This window comes from Dinoponera quadriceps, unplaced genomic scaffold (assembly GCF_001313825.1).
Source record: "Dinoponera quadriceps isolate SergipeBrazil2010 unplaced genomic scaffold, ASM131382v1 scaffold6016, whole genome shotgun sequence".
In the NCBI taxonomy this organism is placed as follows: domain Eukaryota; kingdom Metazoa; phylum Arthropoda; class Insecta; order Hymenoptera; family Formicidae; genus Dinoponera; species Dinoponera quadriceps.
This window is the reverse complement of record NW_014559916.1, coordinates 1-26,811: the sequence shown is the minus strand read 5'-3', so window position 1 is coordinate 26,811 and position 26,811 is coordinate 1. Positions and strand designations below refer to the sequence as shown.

General features: G+C 33.4%; 5 protein-coding genes across 5 annotated transcripts; 1 reads left to right on the top strand and 4 right to left on the bottom strand.

Annotated features, from left to right (window-relative positions):
- Positions 1-107: 107 nt before the first annotated feature.
- LOC106750533 (insulin-degrading enzyme-like) lies at positions 108-3,864 on the top strand. Its single transcript, XM_014630941.1, has 5 exons — positions 108-487; positions 561-667; positions 1,099-1,243; positions 2,955-3,164; positions 3,613-3,864. Exons 1-5 carry the CDS (start codon positions 116-118, stop codon positions 3,862-3,864), a joined length of 1,086 nt encoding a protein of 361 aa, XP_014486427.1. The 5' UTR covers positions 108-115.
- A 1,365-nt stretch (positions 3,865-5,229) lies between these two features.
- LOC106750532 lies at positions 5,230-9,495 on the bottom strand. Its single transcript, XM_014630940.1, has 5 exons — positions 9,134-9,495; positions 6,187-6,522; positions 5,755-5,956; positions 5,379-5,534; positions 5,230-5,283 (listed from the first exon to the last, which is right to left on the bottom strand). Exons 1-5 carry the CDS (start codon positions 9,493-9,495, stop codon positions 5,230-5,232), a joined length of 1,110 nt encoding a protein of 369 aa, XP_014486426.1.
- A 1,498-nt stretch (positions 9,496-10,993) lies between these two features.
- LOC106750531 lies at positions 10,994-14,907 on the bottom strand. The gene is made up of 7 exons (XM_014630939.1): positions 14,897-14,907; positions 13,655-13,912; positions 13,275-13,483; positions 13,048-13,213; positions 12,657-12,858; positions 11,403-11,558; positions 10,994-11,047 (listed from the first exon to the last, which is right to left on the bottom strand). Exons 1-7 carry the CDS (start codon positions 14,905-14,907, stop codon positions 10,994-10,996), a joined length of 1,056 nt encoding a protein of 351 aa, XP_014486425.1.
- An 807-nt stretch (positions 14,908-15,714) lies between these two features.
- On the bottom strand, positions 15,715-18,567 carry LOC106750530. The gene is made up of 4 exons (XM_014630938.1): positions 18,374-18,567; positions 16,668-16,869; positions 16,126-16,281; positions 15,715-15,768 (listed from the first exon to the last, which is right to left on the bottom strand). The coding sequence occupies exons 1-4, from the start codon at positions 18,565-18,567 to the stop codon at positions 15,715-15,717; spliced, it is 606 nt and encodes a 201-aa protein (XP_014486424.1).
- A 1,921-nt stretch (positions 18,568-20,488) lies between these two features.
- LOC106750529 (odorant receptor Or2-like) lies at positions 20,489-24,907 on the bottom strand. Its single transcript, XM_014630937.1, has 5 exons — positions 24,528-24,907; positions 24,049-24,198; positions 23,786-23,987; positions 23,546-23,704; positions 20,489-20,683 (listed from the first exon to the last, which is right to left on the bottom strand). Exons 1-5 carry the CDS (start codon positions 24,905-24,907, stop codon positions 20,489-20,491), a joined length of 1,086 nt encoding a protein of 361 aa, XP_014486423.1.
- Positions 24,908-26,811: the final 1,904 nt, after the last annotated feature.

The window sequence follows — 26,811 nt, the reverse complement described above, 5'->3', positions numbered from 1 at the left end:
CAATCGCGTGACGATTTATTTAAAAAAAAAACGCGCTGCATTCTCTAATTCTCTTATACATTAGACATGAAATGATAAAATTTTATATTTATAGGAATGTGAAAATATTGCGATTATGAATTTTCATCTTAAAGAAAAGCCATTATCGCACTTATACGTGACTTCATGTGTACGTGCGCTGCAATTGTATCCGAAGCAGGACATTCTGAGTGCGGGACATATTATTACATATAACAAGCAATTAATTGATCGCGTATTACTAAGTTTAAACCCAACAGAGGCGAGAATTCATGTAATCTGGGAAAAATATGAATGTGCAACGACTCAGATTAAACATTGCTCTTACACTAATTACAAAAGGATACATATGCCGCGCACTGTATTTAGTTTATCACGGGCTACTAACGATCCTCTCGATATAGAATTCAAGTTATTTTCTCGAAATGAATATATAGCAAAGAGTTATGTCAAACCGATTAACATCGAGGTAAGTTAATGGAAAGAACATATACATTATATATTTGTACATTACGTGGATATTAAAATTAAATATTTTGCAGTTAATAGATAATCCACGATTTGTATCACGAGAGTACACAACACTCTGGTTAAAAACAAGTAACAAATTTATTGTTCCTCAGGCTGAAATGATATTTCTTTTCTCCAGGTAAATAAACAGCTAACGTATATTATATGCTAAATTTTTATGTAGTTATGATTTTCTTTAAATCTCATCTGTATAATATAAATATTCTTTTCTTTTATGCATAACCTAAGAAATATATAATGACAATTTATATTGTTTTTTTTCTTATAAAGATAATTATTTTTTTCTTAGAAGTTCTAATAAATACATGACAATACGTATTGCACACACTTAATTATTTTCATCTTGTATACCTATTGTTGTGTAATGAATATTATTAATGAGTAACTAGCGGTTGATAAATTTGATAAATTGAGAACAATGTTTGATGATGTTACTAATTACTGAATCAGTATAATGAATAGACAAAATACGTAACATTTTCGAGTCAGATATGTATTGTCATAATATTATGTAGCATAATTATTACTTCTTGTGTTACTATTTTATAGCGAATTCAGCCTTGTGGATGCCGCTACTTTCAATTTAATTTATATGTATACTCGTCTAGTAAGCCTTTCCCTCAATAAGTATTCATACGGTGCTCGAATGGCCAATTTAAAATGGAAGATTCATACCAATAAACGTGGAATTCAAGTAAGTGTAGTATAAAAAAATAGTCACGTTTCGGATGATATTATCTTTTATTTCCAACAAATTTTATTCCTGAAGATCTCTCAATTCCGTCTTATGCTTTGTGGTCTATCTATCTAAATAACACTATTAACTGAATCTGTTGTGATTCAAGAAAAATAATTGTTTCATTAGATTACACTAAGTGGCTACAAAGATAAGCAATATGTATTGTTAAAAAAGATTATACACGAAATGCTATACTTAAATATAGAACAAACAATATTTAAAACCGTCAAAAAAGATGTACGTATAACGATAGGTTAAATTTTTTATTAAATCATTAAAAATACAGTTCCTTATGCTTAGAATTACTTACAGTATATTAGCGCTTTGAAAGACTTAGGTACTTATGGTTCGCATAAAGAAGCATTGCATTATCTTGAAGCTATGTTAATGCAGCAACTTTGGATAAACAGCGAGTTGTTAGAGGTAGCTGAAAGTAAGTGTATACTATGAAAAATTATCTATTAGATAAAAATTACCTATTGGATAAACTATCTATCAAATCTATTAAGAGACAATGAAGTTTCCTTCTTGCATTCATGATTCTTTTTCTAAGTAATTTTTTCTCAAATTATGCTACGGTTATATCTTTTAAACATAAACAATTATAATTAATTAAATTATCAAATTTAAATCACTAAAAAAAACATAAACATTCTGATTGATGTAATATTTAAATATTAAATAAATATTCGTGAATTACGCAGATCTAACTGTTGATGAGCTTAAAATATATAAGGATCACTTCATCTTTAATACGAAGGTAGAATGCTTGATATGTGGCAACATAACAGAGAGAGAAGCGAAAAAAATATTTAAACTAATTGAATCAAAGCTGGCAGATGCAAAGTGTAAATTAACATTGTCAAACAAATGTTTGGAAATACGCAAAGTAATCAAGTTAGAGAAAAGTAAGCATGACAGAACATATAGAATCAATTATAAATTAAAATTTGTGTCAACTTCGTATTTTTTTAAATTTTATTAAAATTTATCCTCGTTTGTGATAACATTTGTGACACAATTTGAGTCGTTGGTTCTGAATATGTTAATAATATTTATTTGACAATAATATATGATATAATATACACGATGTTTTGGCATCTCTAACTTATAGGACATCACTTTTTACTTGAAGTATTAAATTCACGGAAAAAATCATGCACATTAGTTTACTATCAGACTGAACGGCAGACAGAATCCTATATATGGTTAGAACTTTTAAAGAATATAATTTCGTCGCAGTGCGCCAATATCTTCAAATTTGATAATCCACTTAACGACATAATTGTTAAAGAGTATAATATCGGCATGACAGAGGGTTTGATCATCTCAGTTGAAGGTGTACATAAAACGAAAAACGTTGAAACACGAATTAATGCTTTTATGAAATTTATGTTGGTAAGCATATCGGTAACATTACAGGTCATTTCTACTTCATATTTTATAACAACATTCTTTGGTTAAATTTGCGAGAGAGAGAGAGAGAGAGAGAGAGAGAGAAAGAACGAGGGAATTGGGAATGGAGAGGGAGAAGGAGAGAGAGAGATTGGATGTTCCTTTTAAAGTATCGCGTTTATCTCTCTCTCTCTCTCTCTCTCTCTTTCTCTCTCTTTCTCTCTCTCTCTCTCTCTCTTTCTCATTCTAATATAAATATATTATATTTCAGACATATATAAATAATATGTCTAAAGAGCAGTTTGAGAAACATAAGGAAGCGTTGATTGAAAAGTATTGTCAGGAACCTACAACGTTGAGTTCGGTAGCTGCTGCTTGTTGGGATGAGATTTATAATAATATATATTGCTTCAAACGACGATCTTTTAACGTGATGCACTTAGAGTCCATGCAACAGGATCAATTCACTAATCTTTATAAGGTAAGCGTATTTTATTGTTATATTCTATATTAAGTGCTATTAATACTTTTCACTCCCGGATTAGGCGTTTCAGATAAAATAAGTTGTGTCTGAATATATTGTGCATTATAATTAAACAGCTTAAGAAAGACAATTTTTCATGAATTAACAATTAAGATACACGAATATATAAATGCGTCATGTCCAATTTGATAATGTCTAAGTTGGAATAAGAGGCATTTATGACAACGACAGTTTATTTATTTTTTTCATTTGTACTATATAATATGTGATTATTAAAAACAACTCAAAAATCAAATCAAATATTAATTTTTTTAACCAAAGTGTATTGAATTTGATTTATTTTTATAATGATACTTTCTTCTTAAATTAAAAATATCAACCTTTGGATCAATTATTTAGGTTTTATGAGAAATATGATATTTATACTTTATATGTATTTTTGTAGAGCATGCTACTTAACGAAAGAAAAATATCGGTACATGTGATATCTACGCAAAATGATGTTTCACGATTACCATATAATATACTATTTCATGGAAGTCAACTAAAATTAATAGCTAATGGCAATGCTAATATCATTAATAATGACAAAACTGGCTATACAACGTCTATGAAGAAAGTTACAGTAATGGACAACATCATGATTTTTCAAAAATTTCACTGTCTTGAAGAGGAACAAAAAAAAATTAATCTTTGAATAAATTATTTAGGTTTTATGAGAAATATGATATTTATATTTTACATGTATTTTTGTGGAGCATGATACTTAATGAAAGTAAAATATCGGTACATGTGATATCTATGCGAAAGAATATTTCACAATTACCAGATAATATACTATCTCATGGAAGTCAATTAAAATTAACCGTTAATGGCAATGTTATTACGATTAATAATGACAAAACTGGCTATACAACGTCTATGAAGAAAGAGTAATGAACAACATCATGATTTTTCAAAGTTTTCACTGTCTTGTTGATTAGTATAGTTTTTATCAACATAGTCGTATTTATTTACTACTTTATTAATACAGTCTGTATCATCCATATATGATTGAAAGAATATGCAAAATATACAAGTCAACAATAATGTAACAATAAAAATGATTATGTATCCAAGGGTGAATTTGTGCATTTATGCATATTGCTTTATATATTGCTATCTAAATTTTCTAGATTTTATAATAAATATAACAAATGAATGTTTGAAATTTTTTCTAAACTGGCATATTTTCAAAAAATAGTGTAAAAATTAAATATTTGTGTATGGTTATATAAAATATTTTATGTAATATAAAAATAAAATAGAATCTCAAAACACAAGTTATTTCCCTTTTTAGTGTTCACACGGCGCTTAAATAAAATAAACTCTTTATTGAAAAAATTACTTGAGAATATAACAAAAGCAACGAAATGTTGAGGAAGCGTGATATACAGTGGCTTTAATGTGTTTCTACAAGAATTAATTTATCTAATAATCTATCTAATAATAGTATATTAAAAGGAATTGAAGCCTGGTGAGCGAAATGACCATGTTGCTGGTCTGTTATATTCGATTCTCCGACATGGCTACATGTCATCCAACGAAATGTTTGGCTTTTTGCCGAATAAGATGCTGTTAGTTTTGTTCAAACCATGTTTATCTTCGAATGTATACATCCATATTTTCTTGAATAACGTCGGCAGATGATATGTACAAGGAAACCCTAGAACATTACTCTATTTAGTGTTCCATGAAAGAAATAACGATTATATCAATCAATTAATATTTCAGCAAATATTTACATTTTAGATTTCACAAACGATATAAAAGAATTAGATTAGAAGTAGGTTTCATTTTAATACTCAACAAGTCCAGATGTAAATATTGGTTCTATTTTGTAAATCTGTACAAAATCTAGAAATCTGTTCTGAAAAGTCTTATTTTTTGTTTTTAAATTACCTACAAGATATTAAAAAGATGTTAATATATATTTATTTCAAATATTATAATATATGTTGCACATATTTTCGTAACAGGTTAAAGTATGAATAATAACAACTTCTGTTTAATAACCATGTTATTATTCATGTGCTTGACGCAGTAAATTGAAAGTTGAATACGACAGCTTAAGCACCTGTAGAAATAACACAGTTACATTTTAGGATATTCTTTTCTCTCGCCTACGGTAAACAATAACAATTTTTTTTGCCTGAATTTATAGATACTGACTGCCACGAACGAATCAAGATTCATCGTAATTATATATGCGCTATTAAATTCAATGGGAACCATTGCACGTTTCATAATAATCAGTAAGGATCGTTTGTTGTCATTGTTAAGCATTAGCCATTCCATCTCATAAATATTATTCATTAAGCGAACACTCTGTAAATAAAGGCGTAATAGAAATCGCATATATATTATTTATTAATTTTTTCATTAATTTGATTTAATTAATAAATTTGGCTAATACATTTTATTGATTAATTATTTTTTAATAATTAATACAATTCTGTTATTATAAGAATAATTCTTAATATATTTCCCTCATTTTTAATGTTTCTTACAAATGTGTATAATATTTTGTACATAGAAGTATATGTACTTTTAACTTAACTTCGTTTCCAAACCAGCAGTAAATGAAAATTTGCGCCAGCATGCAGCCGGTGTAACACATCAGTGGAATAAAGCTCCCGTAATTCTCGGCCATCGCTATTCGATACAAATTCGAACACACCACTAACATGCTCACCGCGAATTGAACGGCAATTATTTTCGTAAACATTTTATTCAAAGCGTTCGCGTATCTGCGGTCAGACAGAAATATCTTTACAGTTTCAAACTTTTCGCGAGTTATTTATTATAAATTTTACAAGTGAACACACAAAATCAAATCAAAATTGATATTCGTACTAGCAGATATATGATTATGCTTCGCGTATAACACGACGAATCTTTCGATAAAGTTCGTAAGCAGAAGGCGTATTTTACTCGAAATCGAAATTAATGGAATAACAAGATCACTTCAAGGACTGACTCAAATATGAGATTGTGATGATGTATGCAATCGCGCAGTACGTCCTGACCCTGCGTGATTTTCGTCAGCCGATGCTCCAAGATTTCGAGCTGGCAGCACATCTGCAGCAAGAAGCCGCAAACTAGACTCTCGCAAGCAACATTCACCAAACCGGAGGCTGCCATGCCTGTCATTTGGTGAGCGAACACGAAAGTGAACGCAGCAGAGCCTGAATAATCGAACGGCACCCACGCTGTGTAAGTCAAATTCCCTTTCGTAAAATCCATTAACACAGACGACAAAAATATCGCTATGACCGTCACCATCACGAGAATCAAATAGCGCATCGTGTTGTTCCTGCAAAACGATCACGAAAACCGTCTTTGCATTTCTAACCGGCTACAAAATGGGTTTATGCTAAGCGAACGAATAACGTGTGTGTACAAAACCAGTAACGAATGCGAATTTCTGTTATACGGCATGAAATATATAAACATTATGCATCGAAAAAAAATACATTATTTCCTTTCATTTTCAAATGATGATATCAAGAGAAATGTCGTTATTTGATCACGATAACTATTATTACTAAATATGTGTCGAAACGTCACTTATAAAAACACACACATCTGACACATCGCACTGAACTAACATTCTAAGATTTGCATTTGAACGTTATCTACCGAGAAATCCACATTTTCCTAGACTTTCCGGACAATCCAATACTTTACTACCCTTGTATAACTGCTTTTGACAAGTCGGCACCACCAAGGTTCTAGTTGAGTAAACATTCGTTTATGTGTTATACATTATGTAAAAGATATTCCCAGTTTATCATTCGGAAAACATTTGCTCATATTTAGTACGTACATGTTAGCGCGCCGACAAGCCAAAAAATATGAGTATTTTCAGTATCGTTCGTACTTAAAAATTAAGTGATAACGGTGCTCCGTTGCTCAGGAGAAATCGATAATTATGCAATCGTTGCATGTACGTTCAGAATAACGGGTCATTGTGGAAAAAGTCACCCCCACACCAAGCAGGTGGCGCGGCTCACCCGCCGCCGAACGATCGAGGGATCGCGGCAACGCACTTCAAAACAATCCAACCACCATAACGGACAAAAGCCGCCGGTGCGACATATGTTTCCGAGTGTTTTCATCGTGACTTTTGCCGGCGTATACAACCAATACAGTGCGCAATACGTCTATCGGTGAGTCGTTTCCTCTTGTAATTTTCTCGTTGATTAAAATATCTCGCGGGTGCTTGGAATATTCGATCGAAGCGTCGTGTATAGGCGGGCGTCAGGTTAGTGTCGATGTATCCAAAACAAGAATATTCGGAAGAACGAAGCAGTGCTAACCCTAGTGGCATACAACGTTGGCCAATGTTAAGCCAATGTGACGCCAATAAAGTGTGCTACTAGGGAAGATGCTGAATCGGGAAGCGGACAACGATATATTATATTTTTTCATATGTGTGAGCACATTTATTGGGCTTCCGATTCTAATGTATTGAATGTCGTGACGTTACTGGTAGGCCCGGATAATGACTGCTCATCGCGTCTCATTAACGTCATTAACGTAAAATTAAAGTAAAATTCATTTACTATTTGTGTCAAATATTCTGTTTGAAAAATAGATCGTACGAGTAATAGAAAGCCGATGAAACAAGATAATAAGAGTACATACGTCACGAATTGCATTTATTTATTCTATTTTAAATAATTCGATTATCGATGATAATTTTTAATGAAAATCAACGCGGCAATTAACGTGTTAACGTACATTTGACATGTTTGCTGAGAATAAAGAATTATTTAAGAATTAAAATTTTAATCAGCATTCATAATTAGTCAATATGTCTGGAAGTTAGCGTGATAAATATAGCTGCATCATTCTGTGATCACTTGTCAATCTGTACTTGTACTTATTTTATACGACAAGACCCGTACAGCACAGAAGCTTGCAATTACATTGCAGGAGCATTGCAACATAGCAAGTTGCAATGTAATATTATTTAATAATACATTGCAGAGAGACATAGAATTACAACACTCCGCCGAAATTTTGCTGTAACATTCCTGAAACATTATAAATATATTTAATATTTTATTTTATTTTTATATGTATCGTGATTACACATTGGAAAAAAATCCATTTCAATGAGCAATGTATTTATGAGTTAACTCTTACACTGATCTAACTTTTTAACATTGAACACTGTCATTTACCTTAATGACTTGATATTATTAATTATAATGTTTAACAAATTCCGAGTATATTCCGAGTTTTTGTTGATCGAGTTTGTACGTTTTGTTTTGAAGCAAGTTAAACATTTCCAGAGCGTTGCCGTTAAACGTATTCGTTAATAAACATAAATTAAAAATATTTGCATCGCGTTGCGAATGAAGTGTAAAGTGCAATCGACGTGAGAAGATGTGAGATGGAAGCTGGAAAACTTCAGAATATGAAATAGTAGACTTGAACATTGGTGGAAGTGGACGGACATCGATGGATTTCAACGTGAAATGGCGAGTAATCAATCAAAATGCTCAAAAAGAGTTATTTCTGTAATGTAGTTATGCAAATTTGCATTGATTTTCAACGAATATAAGTATAACCATTTGTATTATCTTAGGAAAATAGCAATTGTGCCGATATGTGTAGTGCAAGCGATTATCCCACATCGCTCTTTTCGCTGATTTATTTTTCTCGTTTCTTTCGTCAAACCAGCGAATAATTACGTTAAAATACGATTTCTAAAAATTTACTACACCGTACATTTTTGTACTGATCGCATATTGTAGACATCAAATCTAGCTGAATTGCGAATATTCGCCCAGAGCTTGTAAACAACCGAAAAAACAACAAATGTGTTCGAACACTCTATTGGTTATTCGTTACTTGTTCGCGTAGCGTATATCCAAATTATCTCTGATTACTTTCATAATTTAGATAACACTCACCGTATCATTTTGTCGAATTTCTGCCGTATCATTATTTCATGCGATTCATACGGTGTAAAAGGTTTTTCAGTGAGAATATTGATCATTACCGTGATATTTTTATGATCTATCCACATACAAATTTGTTTATAGCCAGCGACGAACACGGTCAACATCATGTATAAAGAATCGGTGAGCTCGTCGGAGTTATCGACGTTCAGTAGGATGTTCATAAATTGAGACATCGCGAACACAAGTAACGAGGAGTTCAGAAATATCGCGTAACTTATATAAATGATAAGTTTGAGCAGCGATGTACATGATGGCGGTTGCCAGAATCCAGCGACTGTGCATATCGCGAGTGTGAATTTTAGAACGCGCATCTTGGCTTTCCTAATTCAATTTTGCTATATCTCATTGACACTTTATCATGTTCGGAATAGCTTTTTTTTGAGAGGAAGAATAAAAAGAGTATACTAAAAATACGAAAAATCATGTTTTAAAAGAAGTGCTATGAATAATTAGAAACCGAAATGATATATTGAGGTTTAAGGCTTTACGTCCAACAAAAACTTACTTTAAACATATACTTTAAACATATACATACATATACATACATTTCTTCGAAATTAAATAATAACTTGAAGGTTTTTATCTCAGCTTTCAAATATATTAAACATTAATATCTGTTTTTGCTGTTTATCGAGTAACTGTGAAACGAGTTCTCAACTACACACGGGTAATTCTCGAAAACGTTATCTGCTTCAACCCTCCCTGTGTCTCTCTTCCCCTCGCCAACACCCATTCTCTCTCTCTCTCTCTCTCTCTCTCCCTCTCTCTCTCTCTCTCTCTCTCTCTCTCTCTCTCTTTCATGTCACGTATTAAGTAAAATACAATCATTTTACAGAAGACTGAAATATTTCTAGTCTTTCTATAGCCCGTCTATAGTTGTCGCGATGTGATTGTATTTCACGCATCATCTTCCTTACATATTTCTGTCATTTTTCTGTTATTATCGTAAATTACGATTGCGATAACATCTTCTCGATGAAATGATATTTTTATGAGTCAAGGTACAGATCGCTTATGCGAGATACAGACTTTATGAAAATAAATTGTTCTTTCAGTAGAGAGACAATGGAATAAAGTAGAAATGAGATGAATATTCAATGTGATAAATTCTGTAAATTGTCCTCGCGCAGGATCATTAACTGTCAAATGCTATCAATAATACTTTGATACTATTTCTCTTTTTTGCGTTTACGTGAAAATATTGCATTCGTTTCTCTTTTCCGCACTGTCCGCGATTTTATGAAATATACATGTATGTACAATATATTTCTAATATTATTTTGCACCAGATTGGTTAGTACTCGGGCATAATTTATGAAATATTAATATCGGCAACTGGTATACTACAGTATACGATAGTGCGCTTTTGGTTGTCATACTATCTATGATATAGTCGCATTAGGAGTCGCATTTTAAATGTTATAACGTATGTTGCACGATATTGAATATCCAGTACATTGCTAAACAAGGTAAGAAAAAAAAATTTCATCCGTTAATGTAAATTTTTCCAAGCAGTAAATACTTTAACGAGCAGTTTAATAACAATGCAAATTGAAAATTTTCTGCCAATATGTTTCTCGGTGTCCAGCTTTAATTCAATACTAAATTAACGTTGTAATTAGATATTAACAAAAGATTTTGATAAATATATAAAATGTTAAAAATTTTATATTTTGACTAAAAATAAGCTGCTTAATACTGGTGATGGAAAAGTTAATATATTTTCTCTCTCTCTCTCCAACGTATTCTGTACATTGCTTTTTAAGCAATAAACTATAACAATATAAATTTTTATTTATCATTCACATTTCACTCATTCGCTTGTTTAAGTACGTTGAAAAACGAATATGAAGTTTTAAGTACCTGCAAAAATTTATGAATATATTTGAATCGTTAGAAATATTTGCAGAAATAAATGGCAATTCTTAAGAAGAATTCTTAGGAAAAAACGGATTAAATTATTCCAAAGTCATCATGTTGGCTATGTATTTCGTTTATGCATTTATTATGAGAAAAGTAATGAAAAAAGAAACGCAAAATTTAGCTTGTAAAACGTAACTATTTTTCTTATCCTATATTCTAAAACGAAATATTTTATAACTTCTTTTCCAGTTTTTTTCTACAAAAAAATTACGAAAGAAACGCATAAATACATCTTTTGAGCCAACATGTTCTGGTTTCTCTTATAACGTAAAATGATCGCCGGTGTGATACTAACAGATACAAACGATTCAAGATTCATTTTGATGACCGCCGCACTAGTAAATTCAATGGGAGAAACCGAGCGTTTCATAATTAATAGAAGACCTTTTTTAATACCGTTGTCTAGTGCCAACCATTCCATCTTGTATATGTTATCCGCCACTTGAAGACTCTGTGAATAAAGACATAATACAATATATGTATTTATGTGTCGCGCATGATAAGCAGAATAAAATATAAATTTAACATGTCGAATGCCCTGTTGATTTGTACTCATGCCGTTCTTGCGGAAACTATCCCCGACCTCATTCGGCTCAAGAATAAAGTATCCTATACCATGAGAATCAATCACTACTCACACTCTTGCAGTACTATAATTTGTATTGCTAAAATGTCAAGTTTAAGATTGAGGTCGGATGTAGTTTCAACAGGAACAGCAAGGATACAAAATCTCAAACTTGACATTTTAACGTACAAATTATAGTATTGCAAAGGTATGAGTAGTGATTAATTCTGCTCGTGGCAAAGGATACATTACTTTTGAGCCTAATAGCGTTAAATTCAATTGTGGGTCGTTTCAAGCGAAATGGGTGAATATACTGAGTTTTTTTAGGTGGTAAAAATTAGTTCAAAATCAATACTTTGTTTTCTTTACCTCCCTTTTCATTTTTTCTACGTGGCCCTGCTAACTTATTATTAAGCTAGAAGTGCCATGTTTTTTTTTTTAAACGGTAGGAGGCACAACATTCTTTTTGGTCATACAAATTAGTACAAAATAAGTATTAAATATTTGAAGAAGTCCGGTTTAATTCTGCTGATTTGATCCTGCTAGATTATAAGAGGTAATAGAACCTCTAAAACACTCCTTTAATTAATAAGTTTATAATAATATGTTAATTATATATAATAATATATGTTAATAATAAGTTTATAATAATATGTTAATTATAATAAACATTTGATTCCGTTATCTATTACATATCGCTACAGCAGCTGCGATTAAACGCTTATCGGCAGTTATTTCCTTCCTCAGTTCTTCTTTATTAGAGCCATATTAATATTCTTACACATTTAATTGGTACTCTATCGACCGTATAATCAATTTAGAAATGTAATATTTTTCAATTATATATCTTATATATATCTCTTAATAATCCATAGTTGTATAGTAAAGTCACCAGGCACTAATAAACATTTGTAGGGCTCAACGAATTAATTCATTTTCGACACATAACGTAATATCGTTTTAGTCTGTACAGATTGCGCATACTTTTATTTTGATCTCATTTCCAAACCAACAGTAGATAAAAATTTGCGATAAGTTGCAGGCCGTGTACAATATCAATGGCATGATATTCGCATCGATTGTTGCCATAGCCAATTGAACTAAAATGGAGCACACTATCAATGTGCTCACTCCGAACTGGAGAGCAATTATCTTCATAAAGTGGCCGTTCACCATGTACGCGTACCTACGATCAAATTAACTGATTTAGTCCGTTCCTACAAAGTAAGTTATTCCTCAAGTTTTTCGGTAAACCGCGGATATATCTTGCGTTATTCATGAACGTTTTAATCATTTCCAAATGGCTTGAGAGAAAAAAACTCAGTCACAAGTTTTCGGAAAAGTAATATCTTAATAAGCTTTAATAACAACTAACTCAAATATACGGTCGTGATGACGTACACACTCAGACAGGATATGTTGTTTCTGAGGAATTTGCATTAACCGGTATTCCAGAATCTCCAGTTGGCAGCATACGTGCAACAAGATTCCGCATATCAGACTATCGCAGGCGACATTCACTGTTGCGCCGATTGCTACGGCTGTGTTTTGGTGAACATACACGAGACAAAACAAAGCGGGCGCCGTATAATTGAACGGTACCCATGCCGGATAAGTCAGGTTCCCCTTCNATTGCTACGGCTGTGTTTTGGTGAACATACACGAGACAAAACAAAGCGGGTGCCGTATAATTGAACGGCACCCATGCCGGATAAGTCAGGTTCCCCTTCATAAAATCCAAGAAGACGGACGTAAAAATCATGCACACTACAGTCGACATGGCAAGGATTAAATACCAAAACGCGGCGTCCCTACGATTTAACCGTGGAAATCATTATGTTCTTTAGTATCTAAAGAAATATTCACAAAGTGTTATTTTGATTGTAGGACTGTTCAAAATGTTACTGTCATAGTAGGTATCCTACAATTATTATTATATACATGAATTATTATATACATGATTAGAAGATGATGATGCTTACTGTATGATTTTGTCGTACTTTTGCTGAATTGTTATCTCGCCCGATTCCACAGGCGCGAAGGGCTTTTCCGTGAGAGCGGTGATTATTTCGGTAACATTTTCGTTACTTAGCCATATGATAATCATTTTATAGGATGCCACGAACACAGCCAACATCATGTACATAATATTGGCGATCTCACTGGAGTTACCGATGTTTAATATAACATTCATGAACTGAGTTATGTTAAATGTGAATAATATGGAAACTAATAACGTTCTATAAACGTTGTATATGACATGTTTAAATGTCGATATCCAATAGAGCGGTTGCCAACATCCAGCGATTGCGCAAATCTTTAAGGTAAATCGCAATACCTTCATTTTATTTTGGCCAAAATGGCCTAAGCTACAGTTTAAAAAGAAATGCAATTTCTTATTCGAAAAAAATTGTCTTAATGTTAAAACATGTATATTAGTACGTATAAATATAAAAATAATGTGTTCGTTTATAAAAAATATATGTTAGTAAAATAATATTTTAACAGATATATTAAAAATAATTAGAAACTGAAATAGCATTTTAAAATTTTAGACTTGATATTAAGCGAAAGTCTTTTTCTGTCGAATATATGCTTACATTTTTCCGAAATTAAGTAATAATTTAAGAATTCTTTTGAATTTTTTAGAATATGTTATTACATGCACGTTGAATTTATTTCACTATTAATTTGAACCGTTAGTACCTGCATTAAGCTACCTGCCAAGTAGTTTCAAAACTGATTTCAACACTCGCGTAAGTTTCGAAATAAACGTTTTCTTGAACTCTTTCTCCTCTTCTCTCTCTTTTTCTATCTTAAATGAAACAGAACAATTTTACAGAAAATCGGAATGCTGCTAGTCTTTCTATAGCCTGTCTATAGTTGTCGCGATGTGATCGTATTCCACGCATCCTCTTCCTTATTTCTGCCATTATCTCTGTTATTATCGTAAATTACGACTGCAAAGACGTCTTCTTGGTGGAATGATACTTTTATGAATCAAAGTACAGATCGTTTATATGAGATACAGACTTTATAAAAATAAATCGTTCTTTCGGCAGAGGAAGAATGAAGTATAGCAGGAGGGAGATGAATATGATAAATTCTGTAAATTGTTCTCGCTCGGCAGCATTAACTATTACTTTCAATGACACTTTGATACCGTTTCTCTTTTTTACGATTAGGTGAAAATATTACATCATGTATAAAGTCATATTATCTACGATCTAGTCATATTGGGTTGTATTATATATGGTACGAACATGTATGATATTGAATTTCCGAGTTGCTTCTCCTTTTTTTATAGAATACAAAAGTAGGGGAAGAAGAAAAATTCAGTCCATTAGTATAAATTTTGCGGAGCAACGCGTCAACATAATTCGATAATAATGCAATTACAAGTTTCCCGCTGGTACGTTTTTTTCTATGCAGTTATAATACAGTTGTTCAAANTTTTTTTCTATGCAGTTATAATACGGTTGTTCAAATGAACATTGTATAGATATTTACATGAGCGTTTTATAAATATCTAAAATTTTTTAGGAATTGTATGTATTGGCTAAAAATTGACTACTTAATATACTTATGTTGGAAAAATTAATAAATATTTGTTCACTCTCTAACATATCCTGTACGTTGTCTTTTGATTATAAGTAATATTAATTTTTATTTATCGTTCACAATTCATTCATTCGCACGTTTGAGTAGATTGAAAACTGAATATGAAGCTTTAAGTACCTGCAAATAATTGACATATATATTTGAGTGATTTGAAAGAAATGCTTGCCGCGANAAGTTTCCCGCTGGTACGTTTTTTTCTATGCAGTTATAATACGGTTGTTCAAATGAACATTGTATAGATATTTACATGAGCGTTTTATAAATATCTAAAATTCTTTAGGAATTGTATGTATTGGCTAAAAATTGACTACTTAATATACCTATGTTGGAAAAATTAATAAATATTTGTTCAGTCTCTAACATATCCTGTATGTTGTTTTTTAATCATAAGTAATATTAATTTTTATTTATCGTTCACAATTCATTCATTCGCACGTTTGAGTAGATTGAAAACTGAATATGAAGCTTTAAGTACCTGCAAATAATTGACATATATATTTGAGTGATTTGAAAGAAATGCTTGCCGCGACAAATGGCAATTCTTATGGAAAATCGGATCAAATTAGCCTAAGAATCATGTTAACTATGAGTTTCATTTATATCTATATTGTGTACGAAACAATTAAAAAAAAATCATAAATATTCCTTTTGCAAAACAAATATTTTTCTCCTATTCTATGTTCTAAAAAAAACATTTTGCGTTTTCTTTCTCATATTTTGTCCTCATTTTTTCACAATAAGTTTATAAAATAATGTATAGTTAACATGATCTTTGGACCAATTTGTCCTGATGTTTCTTACGACCTAAAATAATTGTAGATGTAATACTAACAGATACAAACGAATCAAGATTCATCGTAATGACCACCGCGCTGGTAAATTCAATAGGAGAGGCCGAGCGTTTCATAATTAATAGAAGACCTTTTTTAATTCTGTTGTCAAGTGCCAACCACTTTATCTTATATACGTTGTCCGTCACCTGAAGGCTCTGTAAGTAAATGCGTAATATAGTTTCGCGTAATATACACAGAAAAAAAAAGGGTTAACAAGTTGAATGAAATACTGATTTCCATCAATTGCACAAAAGTTTAATTAATGAACAAATTATTAAAAATGTGGTGGAGAAATATAATTCAAGATATTATTTGCATGTTTTATTGACTCTCTGTTGGCCTTACAGCCAATTTTTTTTTAATTAATTTTTTTTAATGAAAATTTTCATTCATGCATCATATATATGGTATATCTCTTAATGACAAAAATGCGGTAGCGTAAAAATTATCGATCGCCGATAACTATTTGCAACATTCAATGTGTTCATTTATCTTTGAAACGTAGCATAAAATTGCTTTAGCTTGTATAAAATACGCTTACTTTTATTTTAACCTCGTTCCCAAACCAACAATAGATAAATATCTGCGATAACATGCAAGCTGTGTACAGTATCAGTGGCAGGATATTTGCGTCGACTGCAGCCATGGCCAATTGAAATAAATTAGAGCACACTACCAACGTGCTCACTCCGAACTGTAGAGCAATTATCTTCAGAAATTGGTCGTTCACCATATTCGCATATCTACGATTAAATTAGCGGATTTTAGTCTGTTCCTACAGAGGTGTTTCTCTGTCGTTCGTTAAACCGCGGGTAATTCCACGCGTTATTTTGTTCAAATCATTTCTTGTGAAGAAGGAAAATCTACTTTGTTACTATTTGAGGTATGCATAATTTTTAGTCTTTTTTTTCGAGGTCTTGAAAAAACTTTTTAAACATGGAATATTTTCGCGCCCTTTTGTGATTTTGAAATATTAAAATGTTCTAAACGCCGTCTGATATGAGGCAACGATAAATAAAAACTTCAAAAAAGTATAATACATGATGTCTAACGATAAGCTGTATATACAACATTGTATTCGTTATGAATTTTAACAAGGAAAAAGTGCTGTTACTTTGCGAATTGATTCGTCCTGTTCTTGACAAGGAAGGTATATTTCATAACACTCAAACATTGTTTTAAATGTTTTAAAGACGGTGAGTTTGATGTTAATGACTGAGTTCATACTCCCGGTGAACCGCGCAATATGGAAATGGAATATTTGCAAATATTGCTGAATGAAAACTCGGTATAAATGCAAGAAGAACTTGCAATATAATTAGGAGTTGATCAAGCAACAATTTCCAGGCGATTACACGGGATGAGAAGGATCATGAAATTAGAAAAATCTGAGATATTTCCCCTCACATGGCTTATTTAACAGATTTGGCGCCTTCTGATTACTACTTGTTCAGATCGATGCAACATTCGTGGACTGCGTATCATTTTCGAGATATGTTCGAAATCTGAAAATTTGTTGATGACTTCATCGCCTCCAAACTTTCTTCCGCGACGGAATCTCTCAGCTTTCCGAAAAATGAAAAAAAAGTTATAGCAATAACAACAAATATTTCGGTGATTAAATTGTGATTCATATTTCTTAAAATAACATCCAAAATTTGAAAAAAGGAAGACTAAAAATCATGTATATCCCTAATCATTTTCGGAATAATAAAATCATAAGAAACTTTAATAATAACTAACTCATATATATGGTCGTGATGACGTACACAATCAGACAGGATATGTTGTTTCTGTGGAATTTGCATTAACCGGTATGACAGGATCTCAAGCTGACAGCATATGTGCAGTAAAAGCCCGCATACGAGACTATCGCAAGCGACGTTCACTGTCGCGCAAATTGTTACGGCTGTCGTTTGGTGGATATACACAAGGGAAAATAAAATAGGCGCGGTATAGTTAAACGGAAACCATGCCGGATAAGTCAGGCTCCCCATCATAAAATCCACAAAGACGGATGTGAAAATCATGCACACGACAGTCGTCATGACGAGGGTTAAGTACCATAACGCAGTTTTCCTACGAATTGACTATGGAAATCGTTATATCCATATGCATCTAAAGAAGTATTCCAAATTGTTTATTCTGTTAGTTGAAGTATTCAAAATGTTACTTATTACAGTGGGTATTCTACAATTATCGCATCCACGTTTGGAAAATGATGCTTACTGTACGATTTTGTCGTACCTTCGTCGAATCATTATCTCACCCAATTCTGCAGGCGCGAAAGATCCCTTTGTGAGAGCGGTGACTATTCCGGTAATATTTTTGCAATTTAGCCACATGATAATTATTTTATAGAACGCCACGAACACAGTCAACATCATATATATAGTGTTGGCAAACACTTCGGAGTTACCGACGTTTAATGCAACGTTCATGAACTGAGTTATGTTAAACGCGAATAATATAGAAATTATTAACATTCTATAAGCGTTATACATGACATGTTTAAATGTTGATATCCAAGAGAGCGGTTGCCAGCATCCAGCGATCGCGCAAATCGTTAAGGTAAATCGCAGCGTGTGCATTTTACCTTTGCTGAAATGACTTTTTATACGGAAAGCATGAGTAATTACAATATAACGATAGAATTGTACTTTTCGGCACGAAACTTTTCGATGTTTGCTTGCACGTGATCACGGGGATTTTTCTAATCAAATCGCAACGTACAACAAAACACACAAATACCATTTGATCTCGAAAGCGTATATTGTAACGTTTGCACGATGCTTATAAACATTTCATGATTAAATAAACCTCCACATGCATGCGCATGAAATAACGGCGGACGGAGCGATTTACTCGAGCGAGCAAGATATTCCAAATGTCTATAGTCTCACGTCTCTCTGACATTCACTGAATATTCACCGCGAAATTTCGTTTTCCTCTCGTTTCTATATTATTTATGATTCGTAATACCGAAGTTACGACTGACCGACGTTTATACGGAAGTACGTTTTCACATTAATATGACATCGATTCGCAGAACAGCAGATCTAATTGGCACTTGTGTTACGCAACGGAATAGGATACTATTATTTTTTCACCGGAAGAACAGAAAGCAAACATATATTACCCTTCCATTTCTTTCGGTAACCCTTCGGTACCCTTCTATCCCTTCGGAGTNACCGGAAGAACAGAAAGCAAACATATATTACCCTTCCATTTCTTTCGGTATCCCTTCGGTACCCTTCTGTCCCTTCGGAGGACCGTGAATATAGCATATGTCACATACGAGTTCTTCTTATGAAAGATTCACTTGAGGTACTTTTTGCACAATGATTAAGAAATATTTTATTCATTACTGTTGCTACCCACATAATTCATCGTCACGTATACATATCATGTTGCGCATATCGATTCATGATTTCAATTTTCCGGGAACATATACGCTCTAGAAGGGGGAGGACTCGTAATCGTCGACGAGTAGCAACGCAGTTGCATTTCAATCGGGGTTGGAAAAGTCACTTTTTAAAAGTTCTTCATGTCTACATGTACAAAGGAACGATAAAAGTAACGATTACATTATATTATATTCGTTACCGTTACATATCAGGAAAAGGAAATTTCATAACGGTAACGTAAACAAAATAAAGAAAAAGAAGTAACGTTTTTACCAAGCTATTATTGGAAAACGGAACTACAACGATAATTTTCCAACCCTGATTTCAATGCGTAATCTTAAACGTTAAGTCAGCATAGTGATTAATTAAAGTATGCGAGTATAGCCGTCAAAGAATCGTGAATATCAACAGATACTTCAAATGACTCGTAAATATAATTATAAAGAAATGCTTAGTTTTGTAGACTGCGCTATTGCTTGCGCGATTGTATCAATACGTTAAACAGCGAATACGACGTTTTGAGCACCTACAACAATCGTATACAGATTGTTAAAAAAGTCTACCGGTCAGGTGCATGCGTGCCCGTGTTCACAAGTCGATGATCGTTTCCATATCGATGATTGATTTTTTGGATCATTCGATTTGATAACTATTAGATTTTTCATTGATGCAAAGGAGATCGATGTTATATTGGCGATAGATCTGCATGGCATATCAGGTAGAAATTAACCGGGACATGCTTCAAATCTATTATGGCTCTAAATGAGCACGTCCCAAAATAATCCTGCCTTTGTTGAACTTAGTTAGGGTTAAGAAAGACAAATCTTCTTGATATCGTGATAAAATCTTACAAATATCAAATCAAACATTGATTTCCATAGGATTTCGGACATTCACTTGAATTTGACCCAATTTTTCATCGACGTGTGAACAATGTGGGTGGGTGGATCGAATGTTAATTAATTACGCCAGATGATAATAGAATAGTCGTACGAACCGCCACGAAAGATTCGAGATTCATCGGCATGTGAGTGCCGGTAAATTCGATAGGTATCGTCGAACGGTTCATGATTAGTAAGAGACCTTTTTTCACGCTGTCATTGAGCATCGTCCATTCCATGTTGTAGATATTATCCGATAACTGCAGACTCTGTGAATGGAAAACACAACGGAAGTTTTGTGAGAAATTGTTTTATTAACTCATTAATTAGCCGATTACTTATCAGTCGCGTAATTCTCCTCAAATAAGATTGTTTATTTATCATAACAGCGCAAGCGTGGCATAGCAAACAGCGCACTGTTCTACTATGCTAGAAGTCCCAGTAAAAGCCAAAATATTTACGCTCTTTGCGGAAAAAAGTGGCAACCTAGCGAAAATATCTTTGCCATGAACGTCTCTCTGAAATTTGTCGTTCGGAACCGGAGTTAAACTTTAGGTCCCATGTTCCTGACATTTAGTATGGCGAAAGGCCTAACATAACCTTCAAAAGTATTCACTTCAATATAGTCAAACATGGCAACAGGTAAGGTGCATATCCGACACTGTATTCTTTATGAATTCCAACAAGGAACAAATGCTGCAAGAATATGCGAATCGATTTGTTCCTTTCTCGGCAGAGGTGTATCGTACGATGTGTGCGCATTTTGGTTTAAGCGATTTAAACGCGGTGATTCAGTCTGATCGACAAACAACATCCTGGAGGTCCTTGAAAATGCGACAACTATGATTTGGAACAACTGCTTGCTGAGAATTCGGCGTAAACTTAAAAGAAGCTTGTAGAACAGTTGGGATTAACGCAATAAACTGTTTCCAAATACTTACATGAGATGGGTAAGATCGAAAAAAAAGGAAAATTGGTTCCACATGAATTCACTGAAGCCAACAAAAATCAACGAGTGACAGCGTGTCTTTCTCTTCTCAATAAGCAGCGTCGAAAGTCTTTCTTGTGAAAAATCGTTACAGGCGATGCGAAATGGATGCTCTATGAAAATCCGAAACACAGAAAGTCATGAGTAAATCCCTGCGAACCATCAACATCGGTCGCAAAGCCCAATCGCTTCGGAAAAAAGGTTTTGCTCTGCATTTGGTAGGATATCAAGGACGTGCTCTATGAGCTGTTGGAACCGGGTAAAACATTTACTACGGACAGCTACCAACGCCAATTAATCTGTTTGAGTGAAGAATTGGAACAGAAACGCCCGTATACTAGAAAAGGAGAACGCCTTGTTATATGACAACGCCAGGCCATACATTGCTTCCAAAACAAAAGACACCATAATGAATCTTGGCTGAAACGTCTTGCAGCACCCGGCGTATTCACCAGACATTGCTCCATTCGATTATCACTCGTTCCGGTCGATGCAACACACTTTGTCCTATACTCACTTCCAATCAGTGGATGAGGTCCGAAAATGGCTTGACGATTTTATCGTGTCCAAAGACACAACATTTTTCCAAGATGGAATTCATCAGCTGCTTGAAAGATGACTTAAAGTTATAGAAAGCAACGGCGAATATTTTGATTGACAAATTTGTTTTACTTTCATTTTGGCGGAAATTTCGTACCCTCATTTCAATAAGATAATGAAACGTAATCGGCAATCTTAATTAATTTCAAGTCAGATATAAAGCTACCAGTATTGCGGATTATTCTTCTGTTATCCCTCTTGTATCTGACGCATTGAATATTCACACAAATTAAAATTCCTACCGAGAGCTGCGGTGGCTTGTGCAAACAAATGACAATAGTTTTATACTTTGTAGAATGTTATGCGTTAGAAAAAAAATAGTTTATTGAAAACGAGTGGGTCTCTGGATCCAAGTGGATCTGGAAGATCTTTCTAATCGACAAAATTCAAGCACGCGCACTCAATTACAAAGATAGAAATTTCTGCCGACGACTTTTNGTTATGCGTTAGAAAAAAAATAGTTTATTGAAAACGAGTGGGTCTCTGGAACCAAGTGGATCTGGAAGATCTTTCTAATCGACAAAGTTCAAGCACGCGCACTCAATTAAAAAGATAGAAATTTCTGCCGACGACTTTTGCGTTTTGTGCAAACAAAGGATAGTACGTTTGTATTTCGCACGTAAATATCATCTGCAGATTATATATCTCTCACTCACGGACATATTTTTGTTAAGGTAAGGAATTTTTTGTTAATGAAACAAATTAACGCGACTTCGCTTATAACGAATAAAAACTATTCTAAAGATCACAAGAAAGTCATCAGCTGTAAGTAATGGAACGAAATCTCGATATACGCTATTCATCGCATTCCAGAACGTATTCTGGAAAAATTCATATGTAGCTAATCTGATCGATTTCTAAATTCTCACAATTATACCGAGCATAAATGAAATTCGTGTTTGGTAAGTATTTACAATGTACAATGAAGAAGAAGAGGCTGGTGATGTTTACATATACATATAATTTTTTATATCAGGACTAATGGCTTTCATGGCATTTTAATTTAATTTGGTTTTTATGCTAATCAAAACAAGTAACAGACATGTATATGTGATTTAGGAAATTTAGGCAATCAAGTGCAAATGAAGTAAAGTGCGATAAAAAGTATGAAACTGACAAAGCGATCAAAACGTTAGCCGTGTAGTTCTATAAATATGTATGAATATTCAACGAGTTGCATTTATGCAACAAGTCACAGCTTGTACAATGACGGTTTATCAAATGGTATTTAAGTTTGTATTGTTAATTCTCTCTATCTTTCATCTTGAAGAAAGTTTTGTACTTCCGTACCGCTAGCTAAACGGAACCGATAATCTTAATTAATCGTTGCCTCCCAAGTTGGATGTAAAGCTTCTTTCGGGTATAAAGTTGTATGGATTATTCCAAACTATTATTCCTCTTGTATCTGACGCATTAGATTGAAAATTGAATACGACGTTTTGAGCACCTGTAACAATCTTGTTATGGAAATCGAGTTAACTTACTATCGTAAACAAGCTTGTCGAATTGATCGTTAATTGCGTAGTCGAGCCGTCATACTGACCATCAGGAAAGAGTCGAGATTCAGAGGAATGATGCGCGCACTGGTGAATTTTATAGGTAATGATGTCGCGCGATTCATAATAATCAAGAGACATTTTTTCACGTTGTTATTGTAATGCGGCCATTCCATTTTGTAAATATTTTCCGACAATTCCATACTCTATAGTCAAACATGCGGTGAAACATTACATCCTGTAAAGGTTTCTTTTTTTCTTCACGTCGGCTTTATTCGTAAACTTACCCTCAATCTGACTTCATTTCCGAACCAACAATAAAAGAAGATCGCCATTAATGCACAAACAATGCACATAATAGTTTCAATATATGTGAAGTTTGAAGTTGCCACTGTTAAACGAAAGAGCAGACAACACACCACTAAACAGGATCCTATGAATTGGCTGCCGATGACAATTACTAATTTATCGTTCAACATTTCGGCGAATCTGCGATTATACAAAATGTTATTGTTCATTTAAAATTGATCAATGCATCGAGGAAACTTACTCAAATATACGGTAATGATGAAACACACATTCGCGAAGCTTAGCGTGATCATTTGCGATCTTGGACAAACGATATTCTAGGATCTCGATCTGACAGGAAATGTTCAGCAGTAGTCCGGAGAAGAAGCAGTCGCAGGCGATATTTAGGAAACTGCACAATATCATACTGAGTATTTGATGAATGTATAAAAAATAATATATCACGGAGACCGAGTGGTCAAACGGGAACCATGCTTTGAACGTCAAGTTTCTTTTTCTGAGGTCCGTGAATAAGGATGCCGAAGTCATGTATGAAACAGTCAACGCCATAAGCATTAAATAGTAAGTTGTAATAGTTCTACAAGAAATGTAATTATTTTTCTATTTTCTCCTCCTCTTTTTTCGTTAAACTTATTGTAAAATATATAACACACCCAGAATTTATTATTTTTTAAATATTAGAAATATTATTTTATGTACTTTATGCCATAATATACTAACTTTATCATTTTCTCAAATTTTATTTGAATCATCGTCTCGATCTGTTCCATGGGTTTAAATGGTTTCTCTGATAGATTCCCAAGTATAATCGCGAAGTTCTTGTAATTGATACTTATCGTGATTATCTTAAAATTTCCGATCATTCCAACCAGCACCACATACATCGACTCAGTTATTTCGTCCGCGTTGGCCGCATTAAATATGAGATGCATGAATTGGGTTGTAGTGAAGATGAACACTGCTACATTTAATAAAATTGTGTAGGCATTGTACATAATGTGTTTTATCAACGACGTCCACGACTGTGGCCGCCAACCTCCAGCGACTGTGAGAACTGATAAAGTAAATTCTAATACGTGCATCTCGGAGGGTTTGTCCATCTTCCTTTACATAACTCGTTGTCGATATTTCATTAATTATATATATATATATATATGTGTATATATAAATATATATATATATATAAATATATATATGAATATATAGTATTTGTCAGTTGTATATAAGACGCTTTAATAATTATATATATTTGCAAACATTAGCCGCTTACATTCATGCGTGATTATCGATCAAACTACGTTGACGTACGTAAAGTTCTCCCATCAATTCATTGGAATTGTTTAATTCGAATGATATGATAAGATCTTTGTCGCATATGCGAGATAAATCAGAAAGGAAAGAGCTCCCTGATAATCAGGATAAAGTTGGATTTTAAGGGGCGAAAAACACTTGACGATATTATAAATATTTCTTTATCCGAATTCAAATTAGCGATGACTTCACTTCTTTTCAAAATATTCGCACGAAACTCCGTGATATCGAAGATGTATTATTATTAATAAAGAAAGGCAGAAAATTACTATACACGAAATTTCAGACAGTAATATCCACGTATCAAGCGAAAAAGTCAAAATACGTTGTGGGGGAACGGTGAACTCAGAATGTGTATAAATTTCTTTGACTTTTTATCGACAAACGTCCCTATCGGGATTTTTCCTTCGTGTACAACTTTATATCATTATTATCGTAATGTGAAACTGGCAACTGTGTCCCTCGTCGTGAAATAATACTTTTATAAATTACTATCTTTCTCCCGAAGACTTTTATTATAAAATTATTTTTTGTCGATAAATTCTAGTTAGGAAGAGCGCAGTTCAGAAAAAAGGCAGAAACAAAAGGTAGACTCTCTGTATTCTCATTAATAGATTATTTTATCGATGTTTGTTTCAATTGCACGTCAAGCATGAAACATTACTTTAACCCTATTCGTGGTACATTATAAAAAATTAACAAGTCTCGGCTAGCGGTAGACCATACGCATAAAATTGTCATCACGATGATCTAACAGTAACCTTTGTATACACTCGGTTGCAAGGTGTAATTGCAGTCTTTATCTACCATTCAATTTCAAATCATATGATCGTGTATACCACTGTCGTATATTGATTTCTGCGGTACCCTTGGCGTCGTTATTGAGTTTTACTCATGCAATGAAAACGGAAGAAGAGATCACATACTGAAACACGCAATAGTAATATTATAAAGAAGTGTATGCAGCTTTGGATATTATATATGTGTTGTGACGATGCAAATTTTTGCTCGTCACTCAGGCCGTAGCCTGGCCGAGGAGGAGCCGGAAACTTACGCCTTCTCACGAGAGAAGGCGACCGAATTTATTATTTTTGACTGTTGTGAACCGGTAGTGCACGAGACAGGATCCGCGGCTGCTATTTTTTTTTTAGTGTAAGAACACCCCGAGCCGGAACACCGGAGGAGAGGAAACAGAAAGGAATCGGCTATTTGACGCATGGTAGACTCATTCACACCCTAAATTGTCAATTTCCTGAGAGACAGCCTGGGTCTTCCGCAATCAGCTTTTGGGTCCTTTGGACAACTTCCGGGGTCCTTGCCGACTTCTCAGCCATTTTGAGGTTATGTTTAGTCAGAACATTGTTTTAGCTTACTCGGACACAAATATCAACTTAGCACTGGAGTAAAATATGCCGGGAAATTCAAATTGAAATTTGTCCGGATTTAGCTGACGTACCCTGTATGTATTTACCAATGTTATAACAATTTAAACGTTAATTAGATGAAAATTAAGTAAAGTGCGATACAAAATATGAAAATGTTAAAGTGATCAAAATGTTTTCAGTCTTTTTGTTTTCTTTATTTCTTCAAGTTCCTGCAATTGTATAATTCTATAGTTTGTATACTACTAATTCTACAATATACATATTCTGCTAGTTGCATTTATGCAACAAATACAACTTCTACAAGCTAC

Bases quoted from the DNA above. Each gene is read 5' to 3' on its own strand.
- LOC106750532 (XM_014630940.1), bottom strand. From the start codon at position 9,495: ATGCGCGTTCTAAAATTCACACTCGCGATATGCACAGTCGCTGGATTC. The intron at 5,957-6,186 runs GTCAGTCCTTGA...GTCTGACCGCAG, and splicing joins CATCACAATCTCATATTTGA to ATACGCGAACGCTTTGAATA. The intron at 5,535-5,754 runs GTACATATACTT...CTTTATTTACAG, and splicing joins GAAACGAAGTTAAGTTAAAA to AGTGTTCGCTTAATGAATAA.
- LOC106750529 (XM_014630937.1), bottom strand. From the start codon at position 24,907: ATGGACAAACCCTCCGAGATGCACGTATTAGAATTTACTTTATCAGTT. The intron at 23,705-23,785 runs GTAAGTTTACGA...GTTTGACTATAG, and splicing joins GAAATGAAGTCAGATTGAGG to AGTATGGAATTGTCGGAAAA. The intron at 20,684-23,545 runs GTCAGTATGACG...TTCCATTCACAG, and splicing joins ATCTCGACTCTTTCCTGATG to AGTCTGCAGTTATCGGATAA.
- LOC106750530 (XM_014630938.1), bottom strand. From the start codon at position 18,567: ATGAACGTTGCATTAAACGTCGGTAACTCCGAAGTGTTTGCCAACACT. The intron at 16,870-18,373 runs GTACGACAAAAT...ATTTAATCGTAG, and splicing joins GAGATAATGATTCGACGAAG to ATATGCGAATATGGTGAACG. The intron at 16,282-16,667 runs GTAAGCGTATTT...ATTTACTTACAG, and splicing joins GGAACGAGGTTAAAATAAAA to AGCCTTCAGGTGACGGACAA.
- LOC106750533 (XM_014630941.1), top strand. From the start codon at position 116: ATGAATTTTCATCTTAAAGAAAAGCCATTATCGCACTTATACGTGACT. The intron at 488-560 runs GTAAGTTAATGG...AATATTTTGCAG, and splicing joins TCAAACCGATTAACATCGAG to TTAATAGATAATCCACGATT. The intron at 668-1,098 runs GTAAATAAACAG...ACTATTTTATAG, and splicing joins ATGATATTTCTTTTCTCCAG to CGAATTCAGCCTTGTGGATG.